This window comes from Lipophrys pholis, assembly GCF_963383615.2.
Source record: "Lipophrys pholis genome assembly, chromosome: 5".
Taxonomy (NCBI): domain Eukaryota; kingdom Metazoa; phylum Chordata; class Actinopteri; order Blenniiformes; family Blenniidae; genus Lipophrys; species Lipophrys pholis.
Genome location: NC_137628.1, coordinates 24,498,989 through 24,519,642, shown reverse-complemented (window position 1 = coordinate 24,519,642; position 20,654 = coordinate 24,498,989). Strand labels below are relative to the sequence as shown.

At 41.7% G+C, this 20,654-nt stretch overlaps 2 protein-coding genes across 3 annotated transcripts in view; both read left to right on the top strand.

The window, feature by feature from the left end:
• Positions 1–180: 180 nt before the first annotated feature.
• On the top strand, positions 181–8,306 carry usp38 (ubiquitin specific peptidase 38). Its single transcript, XM_080464817.1, has 11 exons — positions 181–336; positions 1,229–1,919; positions 3,451–3,586; positions 3,827–3,956; positions 4,195–4,296; positions 4,698–4,856; positions 5,029–5,222; positions 5,318–5,411; positions 5,508–5,614; positions 5,854–7,168; positions 7,737–8,306. Exons 2-11 carry the CDS (start codon positions 1,238–1,240, stop codon positions 7,905–7,907), a joined length of 3,090 nt encoding a protein of 1,029 aa, XP_080320943.1. The 5' UTR covers positions 181–336; positions 1,229–1,237; the 3' UTR covers positions 7,908–8,306.
• A 4,666-nt stretch (positions 8,307–12,972) lies between these two features.
• gab1 (GRB2-associated binding protein 1) overlaps positions 12,973–20,654 on the top strand; it is a 50,946-nt gene continuing 43,264 nt past the window's right edge. For both annotated transcript variants that reach the window (XM_080463967.1, XM_080463966.1), the window contains exons 1-2: positions 12,973–13,460; positions 13,620–13,749. In XM_080463967.1, coding sequence (XP_080320093.1) covers positions 13,678–13,749 — 72 coding nt within the window. In that variant the 5' untranslated portion in view covers positions 12,973–13,460; positions 13,620–13,677. The remainder of the gene's footprint in view (positions 13,461–13,619; positions 13,750–20,654) is intronic.

The following is a 20,654-nucleotide window of genomic DNA, read 5'->3' as shown; positions in this document are numbered from 1 at the left end:
TGCCTACACTGATCGTCGAATATAAGAAGACACTTTAGGGGATGCGTGAGAATATTAATTAAAAAATTACTGTATTTATTACTTTCCTCTCTAAAACCTCCACAACATTGCCGGAATAAAATTGAAACATTTTTACTCACACGATGCAGGCAATGTTTAGACGACATCTGCTTCATACCTAGGGGTCCTACGCACAGGAATGACGTAGCTGGAGGGTTAATCAGCTGTTTCGGATCAAATGAACACAAATATTGTTTTTACTCCTTCAAAACCCGCTTAAATCCTACTGACAGCCAGAGGAGTCAAGCTCGGACTGTGTTGACATGCTCTGTTTGGGTAAGCGAACTTATCAGAGGGTGTTAATAGGGCTTTTAGCTGCTTGTATTTCTGCTAAGTCAGTGGTAGCTGCCGTGAGAGGCAGCCGTTAGGCCCGATTGGCCGCTTTGTTCAACATCTGCGGCAGAGACGCCTCATTAGACACTGTCCATCCACCTGTTTTACCGAGGTATACGTTGATTTTTCAGTCAAGGACGTGTTTCAACAGCTGGACGTTTAGAAAGGTTGAATGAAGTTAGCTGTACAGCTAAATGGTTAGCGAGCTAGCTGCTCATCGGCGTCCCCCCATAGAGACAACAAACAGCTTTCAACGTATGTAATGGAATCGGCGTCCTTCCGATAGACTAAGCCTGGCACACACTGCGGGATTTTTTTTTAAATCTTCACAGATCAAGAGACCACACACGATGATCACAAAAGACAGATCGCACAAGGTCTTCCTTTCTGATCTGATAGTGTGTGGTATGATTGCAGAGCTCACCAAACACTAACCGATTCTTCAGCAGAGTATCCGGCTTTGCACTATAGACTTCTATAAAATATATACAACTTTATACAGTATATGTTCTTCACGCTCAATATTCCAAAATCTCGCGTAGTCAAACGTGACTTCGTAAACAAAGACTTTGTTCCCAAGTCTGTTTAGTTCCATAAGAGTTTTATTTGTAATAACGAGGTTAATAATAATGGTCACGTGACGTGATGCCAGTAACGATTATCCTGTAGTGTGTGCCGGGCTTTACCAGAGACTGAGAGTGCAGCATCTCAATACCTGTAAAATACAACTACTCTGAGAAATACTGGGGGAATTTGATAATAACTAGAAAATTCCAGAGTCTGGCTTTTTATGGTGTACTGGCTAATTTTAATATTTTATTTTTCTCAACTGCAGGCCGACATCATGGACAAGATTTTGGAGGGGCTTGTCAGCTCCACTCACTCTGTTCCAGTGAAGAGGGCCATTGTGAAGAAAGTAGTGGAAGCGGCGGAGAAGGAGGTGACTGAGGAGCAGTGTCGGGCTCTGTTTACGCTCACCACGCGCCTCATCTTGCTTGCCGAAGATGCTTTTCAAAAGCAGACCGGCTCCCAGGTTCTTGAGGCTTATGCTCGCTACCACCGCCCAGAGTTTGAGCACTTCTTCACAAAAGACTTTGTGCTCAGTTTGCTCCAGCAGGGCTATGAGCAGCTGGACCGCAAAGACCCAGCCGTCATTGACTACATTCACTGCTGCCTGCGGCTGCTCATCAGCTGCCCGTCGGTGCTGGAGATCTTTGCAGTGATCCAGGTGGAGGTTTTGAGGATGGTGTGTGAACGACCTGAGCCCTCCCTCTGTGCCCGCCTGAGCACTTTGCTGTCTGACTTTGTGCAGTGCATCCCCAGGGAAAAGTCAGGAATTTTGTTCTGCCAGCAGCTGGTGAGGACCATTAGTTATTTCCACTGCTTTGCCAGCCAAGAGCGAGAGTTGAGAGAGTATGTAGGCCAGGTGACGAAGGTGAGCACACTGCTGCAGAACATCTGGAAGGCTGACCCGGCCACATTGTTGCCGTCGCTGCAGGAAGTCTTTGCCATCATATCTTCAACAGGTGAGACCCATTCCTAATTGAGAAAGAGATATGTTCCCAAGCTAGGCTTAGTCTGAGTTTTGTTGGCTGCTCTGGTACGTCTAAAGATTTGTATACTAAATTTCTCAAATATAGAAAATTCAAACGATTCGACGGAATGTGTTAAATACCATAATTTATAATGGTTTATTTTCAAGTTGCCTATTCAAACTGTGTTAAAGTAACATTAATAAAAACATTTATCTATTCATTTAAACAATGCTTCTTGGACATAACTCTTATACCATTGAAAATGTTTTTTTTTTTTTCCTCCCTTATATTTATTTGCCATTACCAAACAGGTTATTTTTAAACCCGCTGTCTGTCATTTTGAGCTTCTGGTGCCAAAAGATGCCAACACTTGTGACTGCAACCGCTGGTAATCACATTTGTCCACAGTTCTCGGACTGAACTCTATCCTCTCAGATGGCGCTGCTGTGTGATCTACCAGCAATCTTCACCTCAACCATACTGAACCTTTGTGGGATCAGCTTGTTGGGATCAGTGTCACAGGGTGGCCGAGCCAATCCAGACAATTAAAAACACAGTTGCATTCACATCTATGGAGTCATTGATTTTCCTGAAATGCATGTTCCCTTCAGATGTGGTACCATTAAATATTCCCAATAGTATAACATTTATTGTCAAGAAGCGTTGATACAACACCTACAAAAAAAAAATCGACCAATTGCAAAATTCCAGAGTTTTTGTGCGTCGTTTTAATCCCAGCTATAGAGTCAGGATATTGTTGGTGTGTCATTCATGGCTTTGACTAAATATCAGCCTCTGCAGTACTTGAGCCCTCAAGAATGAATGAATGAATGACACGACGTCACACAAGACCAGATCTATGGTTAACTCTGTACCAAGGCAGGATTGTCACTGAATGCAATGTCAATGGTGGACATGCACGCTACTGACTGGAGCTCGTGTTTTTATCCAACTCAAAGTCAATCATGCCTTGCTTTGGATTATCGGTACAGTGTTTAATATTGACTTAGCAGATTTGATTTAAAGAATGACCTTGTTTAAAGCACAAAGTTCACAAAGATCTATTGAGTCATTTTAACTTTTTTACATTTTTTTGATGCATCACCCTTTTGTACCGTGTTGCAAATGATAAAACTGTGAAAGAGAACAAAATAATGAAATAGCTGGCAGCTTGTTTTAAATGTCATCGCTCACTGACGGCTTGTGTTGAAAGGTCACTATGCAAGTCTATTTTTTTGTTACGTTGCTTTGGTAAAGTGCGCTTCAATTAAACTTGAGTTCATGCTGGGAAAGGTGCTGTTCAGACTCTTTACAGATACAATACAAAACACTGGTCGGCAGTCTATAAAATATTACAGCAAACAGTTGGAAGAAAGTAGAAGTTGGTTCTGTTCTCCTTCACCTTGAAATTTGTATTTCACTGCTTATTATCAGAGAAAGTACGAAGTTTATGGTCTGTTCTTTTCAGCATTGACAAATTTCCATCAACGCATTTATGTCCTGTGTTAAATAAATTTTGCAGATCCCGCCTTCGACCCATCCATTGCTCTTGCCAGCCTGGTCCAGCACATCCCCGTTCAGATGATCACAGTACTCATCAAAAGTCTCACCACAGACCAGAATGTGAAGGATGCAAGCATGACCAAAGCACTCTGCAGGTTATTTTACACACGGGTTCTTTTGAGAAATGGCTGTTCCCTAGCGTTTTAGATTGAGCACAATACTTACTTTACACCATTTGTCTTTTAAAAAAAAAAAATGGAACCGAACAATTTTTATTTTTTTTGATTCATGCCTCAGGGCCCATAGGGTTGCAGGTTTTACATATGTAAAAATTTATAAAAGGACCAACCTCTTTTGCTTTTTTTTTTTTTTTTTTTTTTTTTTTGCTTGTCTAGGATGATTGACTGGCTGTCTTGGCCTTTGGCTCAACATGTTGACACTTGGATCATCGCTCTCCTGAAAGGACTGGCAGCTGTTCAGAAGTTCACTATCCTCATTGACGTTACTCTGCTTAAGATTGAACTGGTTTGTAATGAGAAGTGCACGCTTCGGTTTATTTCACATCAAAGAAAAGGTTACGTGACGCTAGAAGACGTCATGCCTCAGTAATGATTTTACTGGATTGTAACCATTTTTCTCAAATGTATTTTTGCTTATGCTTGTTTGAAAATGTCTGCTTGAATTTCCAAAGCATTTTATTTTCTTTGACATGTGTGTGTCCACATTATTAATAATTTTTTTTGTTCTCCTTTTTTTCTGTTAGGTTTTCAGTCGTCTGTGGTACCCTATTGTGCGACAGGGGGCGCTAGCTGTGCTCTCCCATATGCTGCTGAGTTTCCAGCATTCTCCCGAGGCCTTCCATTTGGTGAGGGATCTCCTGCCGCCTCACAGCCCATTTCCCTCTCATATGGCCACTTTATTGGTTTTCTCATTTTCGTCTCTTCTCACTTAAATTACTTCAAAGCGGCATAGCCGCCTTCTCCCCAGAACCCAAGGCGCGGCAACACTTTTTCACTAATGACGTGTGAAGCACTTAAATGCCAAGCAATGGCCCTTGAGTTGGCCAATATCATTAGTATCTGAAAACATGAATAGTTTCAAAAATGCTCAGCAAATGAGACCAAACTCTCTGTGGGGTTCCTGTTTTGCAGCTCCCCCTCTGGCTGACCATGCTGTGATTTAGATGAATAATATTAGCTGCACTCTCCACCGTTTTCTGCACTCAAGTTTGATCTTCTGGTTTTTTTTGCCCCCCTTGTGTTCCAGGTTGTTCCACATGTTGTGCATCTAGTGCAATCCTTAAGGACGGATGGCCTCCCCACCAGTAAAGTGTTCTTGTTGCAGTTCACAGAGCTAATACACTGTATGATGTACCAGTACTCTGGTTTCCCCGACCTCTATGATCACATACTTGAAGCCATCAAGGTAAAAATGAAGGAAACGCTTCTTACTTTGGCTGCATGTCGATATCGTAAAGAGAATTTTGTTTGCAAAATGGACCAAGTTCATGGTTCATTTATTAAGAACATCAGAAAATAAACTAATAAGCAGCATTTTTACTAGTTACTGTATTGATTCTTACTCTCCGGTTCTTCAGGATCTCCCAAAACCTGTAGAAGACAAGATCAAGCTGGTGCTGAATCAAAGTGCCTGGACATCTCAGTCCAACTCTTTCGCCTCCGGTCTACTGAGGCAAGCTGGAAAGTCGGAGACGGGCAAGACGGGTCTGGTCAACCTGGGGAACACCTGCTACATGAACAGCATCCTCCAGACGCTTTTCATGGCCACAGAGTGAGTCATTTAGACTGCAAACACATGCCGCACAATATATCCCTGTGGTGTCTTTATCTTGAACACGAGAATCAAACAAACTTGTTTTTCTTCAGTTTCAGGAGACATGTTTTATCGTTACAACTAAATGGTTCCAACACACTAATGAAAAAACTGCAGCTCCTTTTCGCCTTCCTGGCACATACTCAGGTTAGTTTGTGGATAATGGAGAGTATTATTACTGTTATTTGTGGTTGTGGTGTACTGCTTATGACAGTGTGTTGAATGTGTTTCTATGTCCAACAGAGGGCAGCATATGCTCCCAGAAACTTCTTGGAAGCCTCTCGACCTTCCTGGTTTAATGCTGGCTCTCAGCAGGACTGTTCTGAGTACCTCCGATTTCTTCTGGACAGGTACCGTAGACTCCAGTTAACTGAAGGAGTGTAAATGGTGGCTGGCTTCTTAGTAAGAGGATAACTGGTGTCAGCAGAGCAACTCATCCTCCAATCAAATACTTTGAGACCGCTGAAGCACTATAAATACTCTGTGTAGTTGAAGACTATTGTTTTATATGATGTTTTTTGATAGAAAAAAAACTAGTGTGGCTTGTTGTTTCTTCTAATGTTGACTGTGACTTTCTCCTGATTGCAAGGTTACATGAAGAGGAGAAAACACTTCAAGTCCTAGAATCAGCCAAGCCACTTATTGACGCAAGCAGCAAAGAACCCACAAGTCTGACATCTGCCGGGGAACAGGAGGAGTCACATTTGGCACCAGCAGAAACTAAATCTGAGAGCAACGGGCAGACTTTGATCGAAAGAACGTTCGGCGGGAAGCTGGTCACGGGCATCCGCTGTATGCAGTGCAACTTTATCTCGGAGAAAGAAGAGCCCTTTACAGACCTTTCTTTAGCCTTTTGTCCCTCCGCCTCTTCTCCGAATGGTCCTCATCTCCAAGGCACCTCAGAGGAGCCCAAGGTTCTCTGCCAGGGTTCTGTCAATGGTGGCAGCGAAGTTCCTGAGCCTGCGTCGGCAAATGCCCCAACAAGCAATCCCCACTTTGTGCCGGTGACAAACGAGCCTCCTCTCTCTGTGCCTGACCTGGTGAACTACTTCCTGGCTCCCGAGATCCTCGATGGAGACAACGCCTATTTCTGTGAGAAGTGTATGTCCCTGCAGCAGGCGGAGAGGACCATGAAGGTGGTGTCTGCGCCCGAGTACTTAATCCTGACGCTGCTGCGCTTCTCGTATGATGCCAAATGCCATATCCGCAGAAAGATTCTGGAAAATGTCACCATCCCGTCTTTCATGGGGCTGCCTGTGCATGCCTCCTGCATGCCTCGCCGCTGCTCGTCTTGCACCTCCTCTCCTCTGCAAGTGGACTCACCCGAGAGCAGTGAGAATCTCGCCAAAAAACTGAAACCATCACAAACGGATGAGGACGAAGAGGAGAGGGCAAGGATAGATATAGTAGAAGAGATAAATAAAGTGGGAGCGATGTCCATCCAGACGGTGCCCTATGTGCTCAGCTCAGTGGTGATGCATTCAGGCGTCTCGTCTGAAAGTGGCCACTATTACTCTTATGGCCGTAACATCAGCGGGGCAGACGGAACGCAGCATTCAGCCAATCACTTGAGCTTCAAAGAAGACCCGGCCGAACGCACCTGCTCCGCTCTCCCTGTTCCCTCTGAACAAGGTGGCACCATCCCTGGTAGCGGCCCCGAGGCAAGGGATTGGCTGCTGTTCAATGATAGCAGAGTGACTTTCACGTCTTTCCAGTCGGTGCAAAACATTACTAACCGTTTCCCCAAGGACACAGCTTATGTGCTCATGTACAGAAGGCAGGAGTTGCCAGGCCAGGATGTGAATGGGGGAGTGTTGGCTAATGGAATGAGACTCAGTGCTGAGCCTCCCCTGCAAAAAGAACTATTGGACGCCATCATCAAGGACAATAAGCTGTATTTACAGGTAAATGTGACTTCAACACAGCGAACATACGTCCCCCTCACATCGTCATGTCATGCACGCTTTCAAATTAAGCGATTCAGTCAAATTTGATGTGTGGTTTAAAATTGCTTGGATGTCGATGCAGAAACACTGTCCTTACCTTTCATGTTTCACCCACATGTGACTTGAAACATTACTACCAAGAACTCCGGTGTGTGTGAGTCGTTATGAAAGTCGGAATTGCCCTCAGGTGAAAAGTAGTGTAGAGAGTTTTGCAGTTAACTAAAAGCTGTAGTCTATGGCATTTCTTTCCACCGCCTTTGAAGCCAGATCTGAACTCTGCTGTTATGAGACACGAGGTGTAATTTCACGAGTCATTGAGCTGTGCAGTGTTGAGTCGACATTCCGCTGCACTCGCATACGTAACTGAAGTCAATCTCCTCTAGAGGGTGCTGTAATAATGTTAGGTGACAGCTCTGATGCACTGCCAATAGCATGGCTCCTTGAAGATGAATACTTCATGTCAGTGTGCCTGTTTACACTTTGTATAAATTGAAAGTTTTTGCTTCTTTCGTTCTGTGCCCAATAGGAACAGGAGCTCAATGCTCGGACCCAGGCTCTTCAGGCCCCGTCGTCCTCCTGCTCGTTCAGGCCCAACGGCTCAGATGACAATAACCCGCCGGGGAGCTGCGGCCCGTCTGGTGGAGGCGGAGGAGGAGGAGGGGGGGGCTTCAATACCATTAGTAGACTGGTGTTCTGAGAGGTAGAGACGTGCTTCAGGAAATCCGGACGAACTGAGGGAGTCCCGGCCTGATCACCCCGCATACGGATCTCTCGCACCATGTATAGCACTGAAATGACATGAGAACTCACACAGAGCATCAGCACTGATCCTGACCCCATATTGGACTTTCCTTACAAGTCTTATACGTTTTGATGATAAGAGTTTTGCCATCTGATATTGGGTTTTTTGGTTTGTTTGCTTTTTGGTTTGTTTATTCCATTATTTTCTGCTGATCTCAGCATTGTGATCTTCTAGTGAGGCCTCACATCTGAAAATGTGAGGCGAAAAACATTTGATTGTTGCAACTTTTCCTTTCTTGAAAAAAATAAATATCGTCACCCTCTTAAACTAATAGCCAAAGTCATTTTTTCATGTAAAAAAAAAAAAAGAACCAAATGAAGATAGTTGATATTTTATGACATTGACTTAGATTGAGACTAAATGAAAAAGCCTACTTGACACAGGCTGTTATACCATGAGGGTAAAACGTCATTTGTTCAATTAAGGTTAATTTACTAGAGGAGTCCATCATCAACAGCTGGCCGGGGCAAAAGATTAATTTAGGAAGGTGTCGATATGACAAAATATATATAAAGTTATTTTAAAAACTTCCTCGGGATCAAGACGTGTCACAGTATGTAGCCAAGGACACTTTCACATATTTGGGTTTTAGTATTGATCATACTAGATAAACTGGCAACACACCTGCAGAATGTGCTGTGAAACAACTGTAAGAGACTGATTCTTCCCGATTTGTCATACTTCTAAAATATATATATATATCTATATATATATATATACACAGCTTACAAGCTTTGTTTTTTTCTGATTTGCATGAAATGTTTCTTCATGAGCTGAGGAATTGAAAATTTTCTAAGATATTTGAATCTTTTTGACATGTGCTTTGTTTTATAGGTTTACTATCACATGCAATAAATGTACATATGACTTGAAATAACGTTTCTGAATAATTGGAAATTGTGTTTTATATGCATTAACATTTCCCACATGGTCTCACTTCACCAGGTAAGTCGCTTCAGGTGGAGGCCTTTACAGGCAGTTTGTTGGCAAAGGCGTGAGCAGATGTTCGTGAACTAATCTATAAATGTGACAATAAAACCTGACGGGACAAGCGTAAGACATAAAAATGTTAATAAAGGAGATAAAGCAGCAGATGGTTCCTGGAAACTTAAAATGAATTCCTTTGGATGAGAGCCAGTCACCAAGGAGCTCTGTAATGCCAAGTCTGTGACATTTCTCTTGTCAGATATTCTTTGTTCAGCGTTTCTACTGCAGAGCAGACACAGACCACCGAAAGCCATCTGTGGTGCTACGTCTTTCTCTTTTACTTGGTTTTTTTTGGGGATACGAATTGTTTCCTGATGTCCAAAATGTATGTAGATCTAACCATACGCAGGCCATGTTGGCACAAGTGCTAGTTTTCTTCTTTTTTTTTAATAGGGATAAATAAAAAAAAAAGTTATTAAGGACATCAATCCCCCAAAAGACAACTAGGAAATTATATTTTACACAACCTTATTTTATAAAAAAAATTTCATTTTCATTTTTATTGTTTCCCTCATACAAGTCCATAACATAGGAACATATAAATACATTAAAACAAAATTGTAGTAATTTTATAAGGCACAGAGAATAGGTAAGAAAAAGGAAAAATACAAACACAAATGCCAGGAACAGTATTGGAATTGGGTTAAATTGTGGTCATCCTGATGACAGTAATAAAAGTAATTGAACAAAACAAAACGATAGCATTAAACTAACTAAGATAAGATAAGTGATCTGTAGCTAAACTTTTTTCTTTTTCTTTTAATTAACCCTCAACAACCTGCTCCTCCAGTCAGGGATGTTGCACTGTAAATTAAATTTTGATTCATGCATGTCAGATACAGTATATATGTTAAGTATTTCTTTCAAGAGCATTTTATTTGTAAAGGCCTTTTTTTCCCCTCTTTTTTTTTTTTTTTTAAACTAATTGGAAATGTATGTGGTAAAAACTGCTGTAACACCAAAGCTTTCAAATGGAATGAGGGGAAATCAATTACTCTCGATTATTATTCAGCAGCGGCCATTGCAGTTTTTCCCTCCTTGTGTTTATTAAAATGTTCGCTTTCCAGAAGCGTGGAAATCAGAGGAGGGCAGTGGAGTCTGGACAAAAAGATAAAATCCCAGTTTTATATTTACATTTGTTAGTCAACTGAATTGCCTTGCTGTACACTTTATAAACTTTGTTTGTAGTCTGAAAAGCCCCAAAGACCCTCAAGGGAGGGGTGAAGCAGGAGGGAAACTGTCGTAAACCTCACAGTTCTGACAGTTGTAGACTATATATGAAGACCTCAAATAAAAGTATAGAACCCCCACAGGAGCAGCGTCTCGGATCTCAACAGATGTTAACAATAAATCATAATGTGAAAAACCCTTATCCACGTCCAACAAAAAAAAATACTTATAAGAGGGAAGGGTTATTATTACAGATAAACTATTTGTAATAACACTTGAACTGTAATCTACATGGTATTAAAATACTTCATTAACTGGAAACAGCGCACTGTGTGTACAGGCTTAAATTGCTCTCGTGATTTCTTCATCTTCCTCAGAGGTTATGTGTCTGTACAACGACTAAAGTCATTAATCATGGAATAAGCGGGAACATCCTGAGGGGGAAGTGTTCACCATCACAATGGCATTCCGATCAGATTCCTCAGATACCAGAACGACACCATCCGCCCCTGGATTCAGGGGGCAGGTTGAGATGGTCGCCTGATAGCAGAAACACTGACTAAAGTTTAGGATCCAGATCGAGATCACACTGATAAAGGAAAACAATATATATACTTAGCGCACCGAGGCGCAGTGGCACCTCCGGGAAATGTGCTTTTTTGTTCAAATTTAATTACAAGTGTGCAGAGCAGGAGTTGAGTTTTAAAGAGTTTTCTTTTCTACCAGGAGAACATTGGTTTACTTCCCATAGTTCACTGCGCACTCTCCTCTCTCAGCACGCTTCTATGGAGTTTCTCTCTAAGGGAGGAGGGGAGGTGGCGCGGCTCGCGCATGGTGGACAGTGTAGTCTCGTGCAATGATTTGTCCAGACCTCTAAGGAGGTTTCCCGCGGAGGTTCCTCCTTTCTTTCTTTGTCTCTTCACCGGCTGTTTAAAGACACTTTTCCTGGTCACCCAGGGGCGCTTTACCGCCACGGATCCCTGCTTGATTTATCGATCAGGCGTGCAGCGCTCCAACGTGTTTATTGGGATCGTTTGGACTACATGTCCCAGTGTTGGAGCTCTCGAGCTTTCCCAGCACGCCGCCACCTCTCCAGTCACACCACCACCCCACCATTCGCACACTTCGTCAAGCTGCAGAAATACAAAGAGCTCCGCATCCGGTTGCAACCTTCAAAAACTCTCTAAAGGAAGTCACAACAATAAGATCTGAAATAAATAAATTAAAACAGTCGATTTCAAAAGGACACATAAATGTATGCATGTATTTGTTTTTAAATACAAGCAAGATTTAAGTGTACCCATTTGTAGTCTTTATTTAACAGATAATAATAATAATAATAATAATAATAATAATAATAATAATAATAAAGAATATGTTTTATTTATAAGTGCTTTTCAGGGCTTCCAGTGTTGAACATGTTAGAACAAAGTTATTTAATAAAAAAGACAAAAAATAAATAACAACAGAGCAATAATATGAAGAAACATTCAGAGGAACATATTAGGTTTTACACCTGTTCAAAGCAATTAACCATGAACATTTTACAGAACTTTGCAAGTAGTAAGAATATTTTTAAAAACGACATCCTATTGTAGTTTGTTTTTGTAAAGAGCCACTATTCAGTTGGAGGTGTAATCAGAGAGTGAACTGACTTGATCTTGAGCTCTCCGCCAGAGGCTGCATAGTGGTAGCAGTGGTTAGTGCCAGAGAAGGTTGTGGGTACAAATAAAGGCTGGACATTTCTGCGTGGAGTTTCCATGTTCTGCTTGTGTGTGCGTGGGTTTCTTCTGAGTACTCTGGTTTCCTTTCATGCATGTGAGGTTAATTGGTGACCCTAAAATTGTGAGTGTTGAACTGGCCCAGAGTACAGAATTTTGTACCTTACCATGTAAGTGTACAGGTATGACAATAAAGATTTCTTAAATAGTTGTCTGTTTCTCTTTGTTTGCCTTATGAGGGGTGTACCCTGCCCTCGCTGATAAGTAGGTTGGGATCCAGCATCTCGTGTCCCACAATAGGATAAGCACTATAGAAGATGGATGGAGCTTTCCTAGTAACCATGGGCACATTGTTACTAACGCAATGTTGTCTTTTAAAGATCTGAAAGACAACAGTGAGACTTGGTATGATGTATGATCAGTGGCAATGCCGAAAAGACAGGAGGCTGAGCTGGACGTGGCAGAGATGAAGATACTGAGATTTCCCTTGAGAGTGTCCAGGATGGACAGGATTAGGAATGAGAGGAGCAGTCAAAGTGGCACAGTTTAGAGATGCTGGAGATGGAGCTGCCAAGCAGGAGGAGAAGGGGAAGACTTCAGAGAAGATTGATAGATGTAGTAGAGTGATCAGGAGGCTGAGATTGGTGAGATAAAAGAAGATGATCTGCTGTGGCGACACCTGACAGGAACAGCCAGAAAAAGAACAAGAACAAGAACAACAACTTTTTTTTTCAACCAAGCATTCAACCATTTCAAGTCTCAAAGAATCATTCAGGAATCATTCAAATCACCTACGGCTGTTGCAGATTATTTCACTTTCTTTACCACTGCATCCATTACAAACCAGTCCTCCTCACAATATTACATATACTCCCACACCCACTAAAATAACACGTGTCTCACCTGATTTGAATTATTGCTGGCAATAATTTTTATGATTGTTAATTCGTTATGCCTCTTTAACGAAGTTTTATGTTTAATGACGCCACAAGGCTCCATAGTTGATTCTCAGAGCTTTATTGTTGTAGTTCGGACGCTGGGCTTCCGGTTTGTCCGCCGCTCGCTCCGGTCGGCTTCACTCCGCTCCAGAGGAGGGTGAGTTCAGGGAAAGACGGAGCCACCCTGTCAATCACAATTAAGGAACGATGGGAGTAAACTGGTAGCAAAAGCTCAGCGAAACCACCGTGTGTGTTTACGGCCGAGCTGGCTTCCAGTTTGCGGGCGGACGAGCCGAACTATGCGCCGGGTCCGGTGCGGGACGCTCCACACCTCCGACTCCCCCAACTGGGATTAATCGCTTCCACTTTGACGGGAATTGGCATGAGGCGGCGCATATAACAACAACAACAACAAAAAAAGAAACTTTACGTTGCCTGCCGCCTATTTCTCTTTCTTTTTTAAAAAAATTTTTTTACCCCAGTTTGGACCAAACACACAGAAGTGAGCGGCGGTATTTGTTAGGAAAGGTGGAGCCGCGGAGGTTCGTTGTTGATTCGGGATCTTCTCGCTCATTTCGTCTACAACCGGAGGAAATCTGCGGTGTGCGATTCACGGACCTGCCCGTCCGTCGGTGAGTCGACTTTCGAAGCACCGACGATGTCACAGTACAAAAAAAAAGAAGAAGAAACACCTTTATTTGAACTTTTACTCCAGTTTCGGTCGCTCTGTTATGAGCCTGAAGAGTTTTGTTGTGTGTGTGCGTGTGTGCGTGTGTGTGTGTTTGTTTCAGGTACAACAGGACGAAGACACTCCCAAAAACAAACGAAACTCCAGGGAGAGGAGCAGATATGAGTGGGGGGGAGGTGGTGTGTGCAGGCTGGCTCAGAAAGTCTCCTCCTGAAAAGAAGTTGAGACGTTACGTAAGTTCACTTCATGTCCTTCTTTTGTTGTAATAAAAAAAAAAAAAAAAAAAAAAAGTAACCTGCTCGGCTCAGCGTGTCAGCCGTTCCCCCTGGTTAGGCCGCGTCTTGTGGGCATTTGCAATGATCGCCTATCGTCATGGCTTTTTTTTTTTTTTTTTTTCTTTGATTTGCTCGGTGGCTCCTCGGTAGAGGCTCGTGCGTCTTGTTTTTGGAGTTGTCGTTGGCTACTTGGAAAAGTGCATGGATTATCTTTGGGAGTAAATGCAGGGACAGTCTGCCTGTACCAAAGGTGGTCCAAGACTATGCCAAGGGTTAAATGATTTACCAAACCTCCGCAGGAAGCATCATGACTGTAAAAAAAAAAACCAACAAAAAAAAAAACCCCACTTGTGAAGAGTTCAGTACAGTGTTGTTTGCATGGCTCGTTGAGCAGTTTACCTTGACCTGCCACTCATTTGTTGCTTGTGTGTGTTCTTCAGTTGATCTGTTCCTCATTTGCATATGTAACACGTCTTTAAAGCTGGTATAACCAAATGGCTTGAGCAGCTTTATGTAAATCAGTTGATGTCTCGGTTATTGATATTTGGTCGACATGGGTTGGAACTTGAGAGCAGAGATGTTTTGTAGAAACCACAGGTCTAATAACGGAGCATGTTTTCTCACACTCAGTCAATCTTCTTTTTTTTTTTTTTTTTCAACTGTGGCTTTTTATAGAAATATGTCTTAACTGATCCATAACAGTTTGACAAGTGAACTCGTCTGTCTTGGTTGTATATCTTCAATTATTAAAAGGAGGACCATCTTTAAAATATCTATTATTTTGAGAAGAGTAAGCACTTGTAAAATTATCGTACAAGTCAGCTAAACTGCTAAAATTCATCATTAATGGTGGCAGTTCAGCTTTCTGTTAATAGGAACAGAAACTCAGAAATAACATGGTTTCGTATTTTGGGTAATTCCAACCGAGCTTGTTGTTTCTCATGAAACACTAAGTTTAGTGTAAGATTTAATTGTCCTCAGGAGAATATGGTACCAAGGAACTCCTGGGTTATTTTTTGTAATTATAATTTTTTTTTTTAACAGTTTTCTGGACACATAGCATGTTTCTTTTTAGGCCCCTTGGGGCACTTCCTCTCAGATGAATATCCGAACTATAATTTCAGATGTTTACAGCTACTCAGTGATGTTTGTTTTAAACAGCTGTGCTTCGTTTAATATTTGTTGCTTTTTATGATCGGGAACATTTTTAACTAAGAGTTTATGCTCAGCGCTTAACCACCTTTCAACCCGTTGAGATTTTATAGTGTTTTTCGTCTCTAATCCTGGGACAGTTATGTGAGTCAAGAGTGGAGTGGCTGGAATACAAGAGAAACTTTAGCGGGCAGTGGATTTCCAGTACCAGGGTGCACATTGTTTTTTTTTTTTGTTATTGTTTTTAACCAGAGGAGATCTCAAACATTTGGTCCCCAGCATAGTGGTTTGGGGGGACCATTCTAAGGGCTCGTTTACACGACAACGTATCAAGTGAAAACACATAGTTTTTTTTGTCTTCGTTTCAGAGAAGCTTTGCATTTATGCAGCAACTTTTTCAAACCTAGGTCCCGCTACACGGAAACCCTAGAAACGCCGACGCGAATGCAGTTAGCATGCCAGGCCACACGTTGGCACTGTTGGTTGTTTTTTGTAATGAAACCACACGCACAAGCGTGCAGAGAAAAATACGCAATAAACATTAACAATGGCAAGAAGTTGCGTTTCCATTGAGTGCACGGACATTCATATGGATGGACGACGGAGTTGCATTGCTACGTCGGGTGACTGTCGACTATAATTCGACCAAGTCCCAGGAGAACATGGACGGGGACTCATGACACTCTGGAGCCGCCATTGTTGTTATTGTTTACTCACGCATGAGTTAGGCTTCAGGTGTAGAAGAACTACTCACTACGGCCGTGGTGCGCATGTGCAGCAGCATCCGGCATCTGCATGGAGATGGAGATGGAATGTTTTTTTTAAAAAGTTGCGTTTTCCACCTCTGATTTTCTACCTTTTTTTTTCACCTCTGTGGAAACGGCACGTTTTGTAAAAGCTCTACCTTGCGAGCCGTTTTCATGAAGCAACGTTGTCGTGTAAATGAACAATGAAATTGCAACAAAAGTTTTTCGATTTTTCATTTGATGACTTTGTGTGAGCAGAGCCTGGGACCCCGACTCCTGAAATAGTGCATTTCCTCTCTTGTCCATGGAAAGAGGAACTGCAGTTTTGTACCAGTCGAGAAAAGGCCACAATCATGTAAACAATTCCAAATGTGATTTCCTCACAGAGAAATCGGGCAAACTTCTCATTGTGTAATTTAAACAAATTACACAAACGCAATATACCTTATAGTAGCCTGACATAAAAGCACTTCAATGATCCAAAGGTCAGAAAAGGAGGCAAACTGTTGTTAACTACTGCTGGGATCCATGGACAATAAAAAGCGTTATGAGAAGCGTACAACTTTGATCATCCATTCCACGCACAAGTTCTGTACTCACATTTGTATTCATCGCCTTTACATTGTTCACCTATTCTTCCTAAAGTCACACTTCCTTGGATGACACTGCATTTTAGTGCCATTAGCACAGTGGTCAGTGGTTCATGTCTTCATCGCTAGTGGCACACTGTCCTTGTTATTGGAGCTTAATGCAACATCAGTTGCGACGGAAAGTATATTGTTTTAAAGATGGCATTCTCTTGAAGTGTTCCACTTTTGGGCTTTCGTGCGATATCAAAAGTACTTTTCGTCTTACTTTCAATCAGCTTTTTAGCTGGAAAGTTGTGTTTTTGTGTTTTTATTAGTGATCATTATGCTCATAAAATTGCATGACCAGTGTGATTATGGTCCTGAATATTGACTTGTGGTCCAGCCCGTGTCTGCTGAATGATGGTGTGAATGCTTGTGATGGGCTGTTGACCTGTCCAGAGTGTGCACTTTTAAGTTGGATAAAGCAGACGAGAATGTGAACAGATGCACGATGCCGCCATTGTTTCAGAGTTCAAGTTAAGTTCCTGTCCCAGGAGTTTGTCAGCTGTGCTCACCTGGCATCTCCACATTTTAAAGGCTTTTACTGATACTTGAAAATTCTTCTCCCTCTCAGCTGTGATACAAACCAGCAACATCCAGTCATAGACACCTAGAGCATCTATATTTTCAGAGTCATATCTGGGCTAATGGAGTTACAGACAGGAAATCTTTATGTATGACATAATATACAGCAAATGGATGGCAAATGGGACTTCATGGTCCAATGATGCTGAGCTGTACAACATCCAAGTACAGATTACGTTTCATTTCCTCCACCTACCATGCATACTTGAATTATTTCTCAAATTTAAAAAAAAAAAAAAAAAAAAAACTTTTTTGAATGAGCGCATCATCTGGTGACGCACTTCTTTTTTCTTTTCTTTTTTTTCCTCTTTTGCTGCCGGTGCAGGGGATTTCACATGGATGTTGCACAAGATAAAACACAAAGTTTTACATTCACGTATCAGTGTCATTGTGAAATAATTTGAAGTGCTACTTTCAAGTTTGTGTCTTGAGGAGGCCTTTTATTTTCGCTTGGCAGTCTGAACCTATAAACTCACATTATACCGGCTCCATCGTCGGCACGTCGCCTCCTCCTGACCTGCCCTTCGTCGTGTGTTGGCAGGACAAACGTGATGCGTTTGCTGGGGTTCTTCCAAGGGTACAATTTTTATTAGAAAAAAAACAATCGCCTCCTTTTCAGATGCTACCAGGTACTGCTTACTGATTCTTGGCCTCACAAAGGGAAGTGTTGTCTTGCTGACTTTTTTTTTTTTTTTTTTTGTGGATATTATGATATGTTTTTCATGAATCTTAGAAAAAGGAACCAGAGCTTTTAAATCCTGGTCTGAAACAGTTGTTGTCGTCTCTTAGTCATTTCGTTGTGCACAGAGCCTAATTATGAGGTACTCATTACAATCAGGAGTGCTGGAGCATGGAGGCATTAGAAAAACATGTGGGACCTTCCAGGAAAATGGTCAAACAACTACTGGTTTGCCAGTTGTCTCTCATTAGCTTCATTTACATGGTCACTTTTTTGTCAATCTGATTGATTTTCCCAAATAGTTTTTTCTTAATATGAGATCAGATTGTGTCATTTAGAGGAAAGCTTAATGGAATGATACATTTTAATGTCTGGGTTTTTATGCACCTGCAATATAATCTGATACATTCAGTTGTTCAGTATAGGCTGTGGATTATCTTTTTTTTATTTACATAATTGGTCTGGATATAACATGTCTGATTTTAAGAAAACTCCTATTTTTACGAGACTCACAGTAATGGCAGAATTTGCTGTTGTGTAGAAATAATTAAATTTTAGTTTTCAAATTAAATATAACAAAACCACAGTATTAAACAGCTTCTATTTCCATTCATTAATGCTGTTAACCGGACACAGATGCATGCACAAACTCCACAATGCAGCTTTGTTGAACTTCAGTGATGTTTTCCGGCTACTTGTTGTCTCACAAAACTGTCCGACGTGTCCTCAGCATCTGCCTCGCACGAATGTCCTGCCTCGCTGCTTTTGCTTCAGCTGTCTGCTCTTCCCATGGCGCATCATTCTGAAACCCAAAATATGCAAACCCTACAACAAATCCACATTGGTAAACTGATTCAGAATTGTTCGACAGAGGCTGCAACACTTCCTGCATGTTCACATCTCATTCACGGACAGGATGGAAGTCTCAGACCACGCACTTGCTTTCATAGGAATTTTCTCAGCCTGAGTTTGTCTTAACTATGTCCCCCGTGGTTTCCCCATTTCATTGACTCCGCATCTTCCACATAGTTCTCATTTTGCTCTTTCGTTTCTCGCAACTTCAGATTAGTATCTATCAACATCCACTTGTAAAAGAACCCAAAAAAGTGTGAAGATGGATAGCCTCACCAGACCGGGGGTGTGCTTTCACAGGGACTGAAGGACAGGCTGGGAGGGAGTTTGCAAGGTTGCTTTCAGAGCCGTGCTGCCAAACTCTTAATGTGACTGTATATTGTCCCATCACATTATGATCATAAAGAAGAAAGCTATATTGCCTTAAAAAGTGCCCCAAAAATTGGAATGATTATAAAAAACTAAAGTTTGTGTGATTTAAAAAGTTTCAGTCAGGGTATTGATCTGCCCCGAAGCCAGGAGAACTGGGGCTGCTTTAGTTGCATATATATATATATATATATATATATATATCTTCTCCTTCTTCCTCCAAGAAAATATATATATCATCATATTATGTCACCGACTGCACTTTTCACTGCATTTAATTTCCCACCAAAATTGAGAGTTTAATTCGATGTGGAAGGGCTCAAGTCATTGATTCTGGCTATTTCATTAGTTTGATGTGTCGAGAGAAACTGGCAAACAAATAAAAAGTAGTATTAAATGAACTGAACGGCTAAATGCGAAACTAACTATTTTGGTATATAATGCAAAACTATTCATTTAAGTTTTTGAGGTGTTACTTTTTCAATCTGAAGGTTAAATATGTTTTGCCGCTGCAAACAAGTTTTATTTGGAAAGATGGGAAACTGTCTGGTCGTTCGGGTTATCTGTTGGTCACAAATTGACTTCATATTCATCATGTGGAATCACACATGAATGCCATTATTAATATGGCCAGGCAATGTATTTTTGTAGGTGGTTTTCTTTCTTCATGTTGCCATTCCGTTCTTTAATATATACTTCAACTCTGAATTTCATGCCTTTTTAGTAGCACTGCCACAGCTACCTAAACTGTCGTAATCCTTGTCGTTTATTGGCGTGCACCCACGCAAAACAGATTAAGATTTAATTGTGTACTTTGTCCTGCCCTTAAAAGGGCCTCAGCGCTGCAGCACAAGGGTATAGGGCAGACCGGATGATGGAAAATATTGAACCACGAAGGTCCTCCTCTGATGGCAGTAAAGGGAGACATAGGACATGCTTCATGCTGGTCTTGAGGCTTCATAGCTTGGAGAGGGTGATTTTACAGTGCACTCCAAAACCACAGTTAGATTTGACTGGTAGACTGAATCCGCTGTCATTTACTGACAGTGGAAGAGAAAAATGCATACAAGTGTCATCGTGTGGTCCGACAAAAACAAAGGCGCAACTCTTTTGATTAAGTAGAGGATTCGTTAAATCTGCTTAGCAAGTGGAACAGGGAACAAACGCTCACTTTCTGTTCAAACGGCCCCTCCCACATGCTTGAAGCAACAAACAAACAAGTAACCCGAACGGGACGCAACAGAGGGCCACTTGTGCAGCATTAGCATCTTAGGCTAACAAAGAATAATTACTGAAGCGTGTCCACACCACCTCGGCAGCAGCAGCAGCAGCAGCAGCAGCAGCAGCAGCAGCAGCAGCAGCAGCACAGCCCTCCATTTGGAGCAGCGAGACTAGTGTTGTGTGATCTGCCACAGCTTGAAAATGGATTGCATATGCCATTAATTATTTAATGTCCATTACAAACAACAACAAAAAAACCCATTAAATATTAATATTTGGGCTACTACAATAGTTATCCTTACCAGCCCACATGTATCTTTCACACAGACTTTGGTTCTTGTGTTATACATAGGGGGATCAGTTTCATTGTAGTCAAACTGGTAGTTCAGAAATCTTTGGCTGTATGGAGACAGGTTCACAGAGAGGAGCAGCAGTGTGCACAATGTGAGTAAATGATCCTTTACATCACGTGTATCAAACTCATTGTAGTCCAGCAGTCCCAAACAACCTGTTTTCATCTCAACTCTATCTCAGCAGTAACTGCAAAATTATCCCTTACTGGTAGTGCAAACAAATTGAGTACATTGTGAAAATGTTGTCATTTAATACACATAAATACAAAATTGTTTA

Bases quoted from the DNA above. Each gene is read 5' to 3' on its own strand.
- usp38 (XM_080464817.1), top strand. From the start codon at position 1,238: ATGGACAAGATTTTGGAGGGGCTTGTCAGCTCCACTCACTCTGTTCCA. The intron at 5,615-5,853 runs GTACCGTAGACT...CCTGATTGCAAG, and splicing joins CTCCGATTTCTTCTGGACAG to GTTACATGAAGAGGAGAAAA. The intron at 7,169-7,736 runs GTAAATGTGACT...TGTGCCCAATAG, and splicing joins ACAATAAGCTGTATTTACAG to GAACAGGAGCTCAATGCTCG.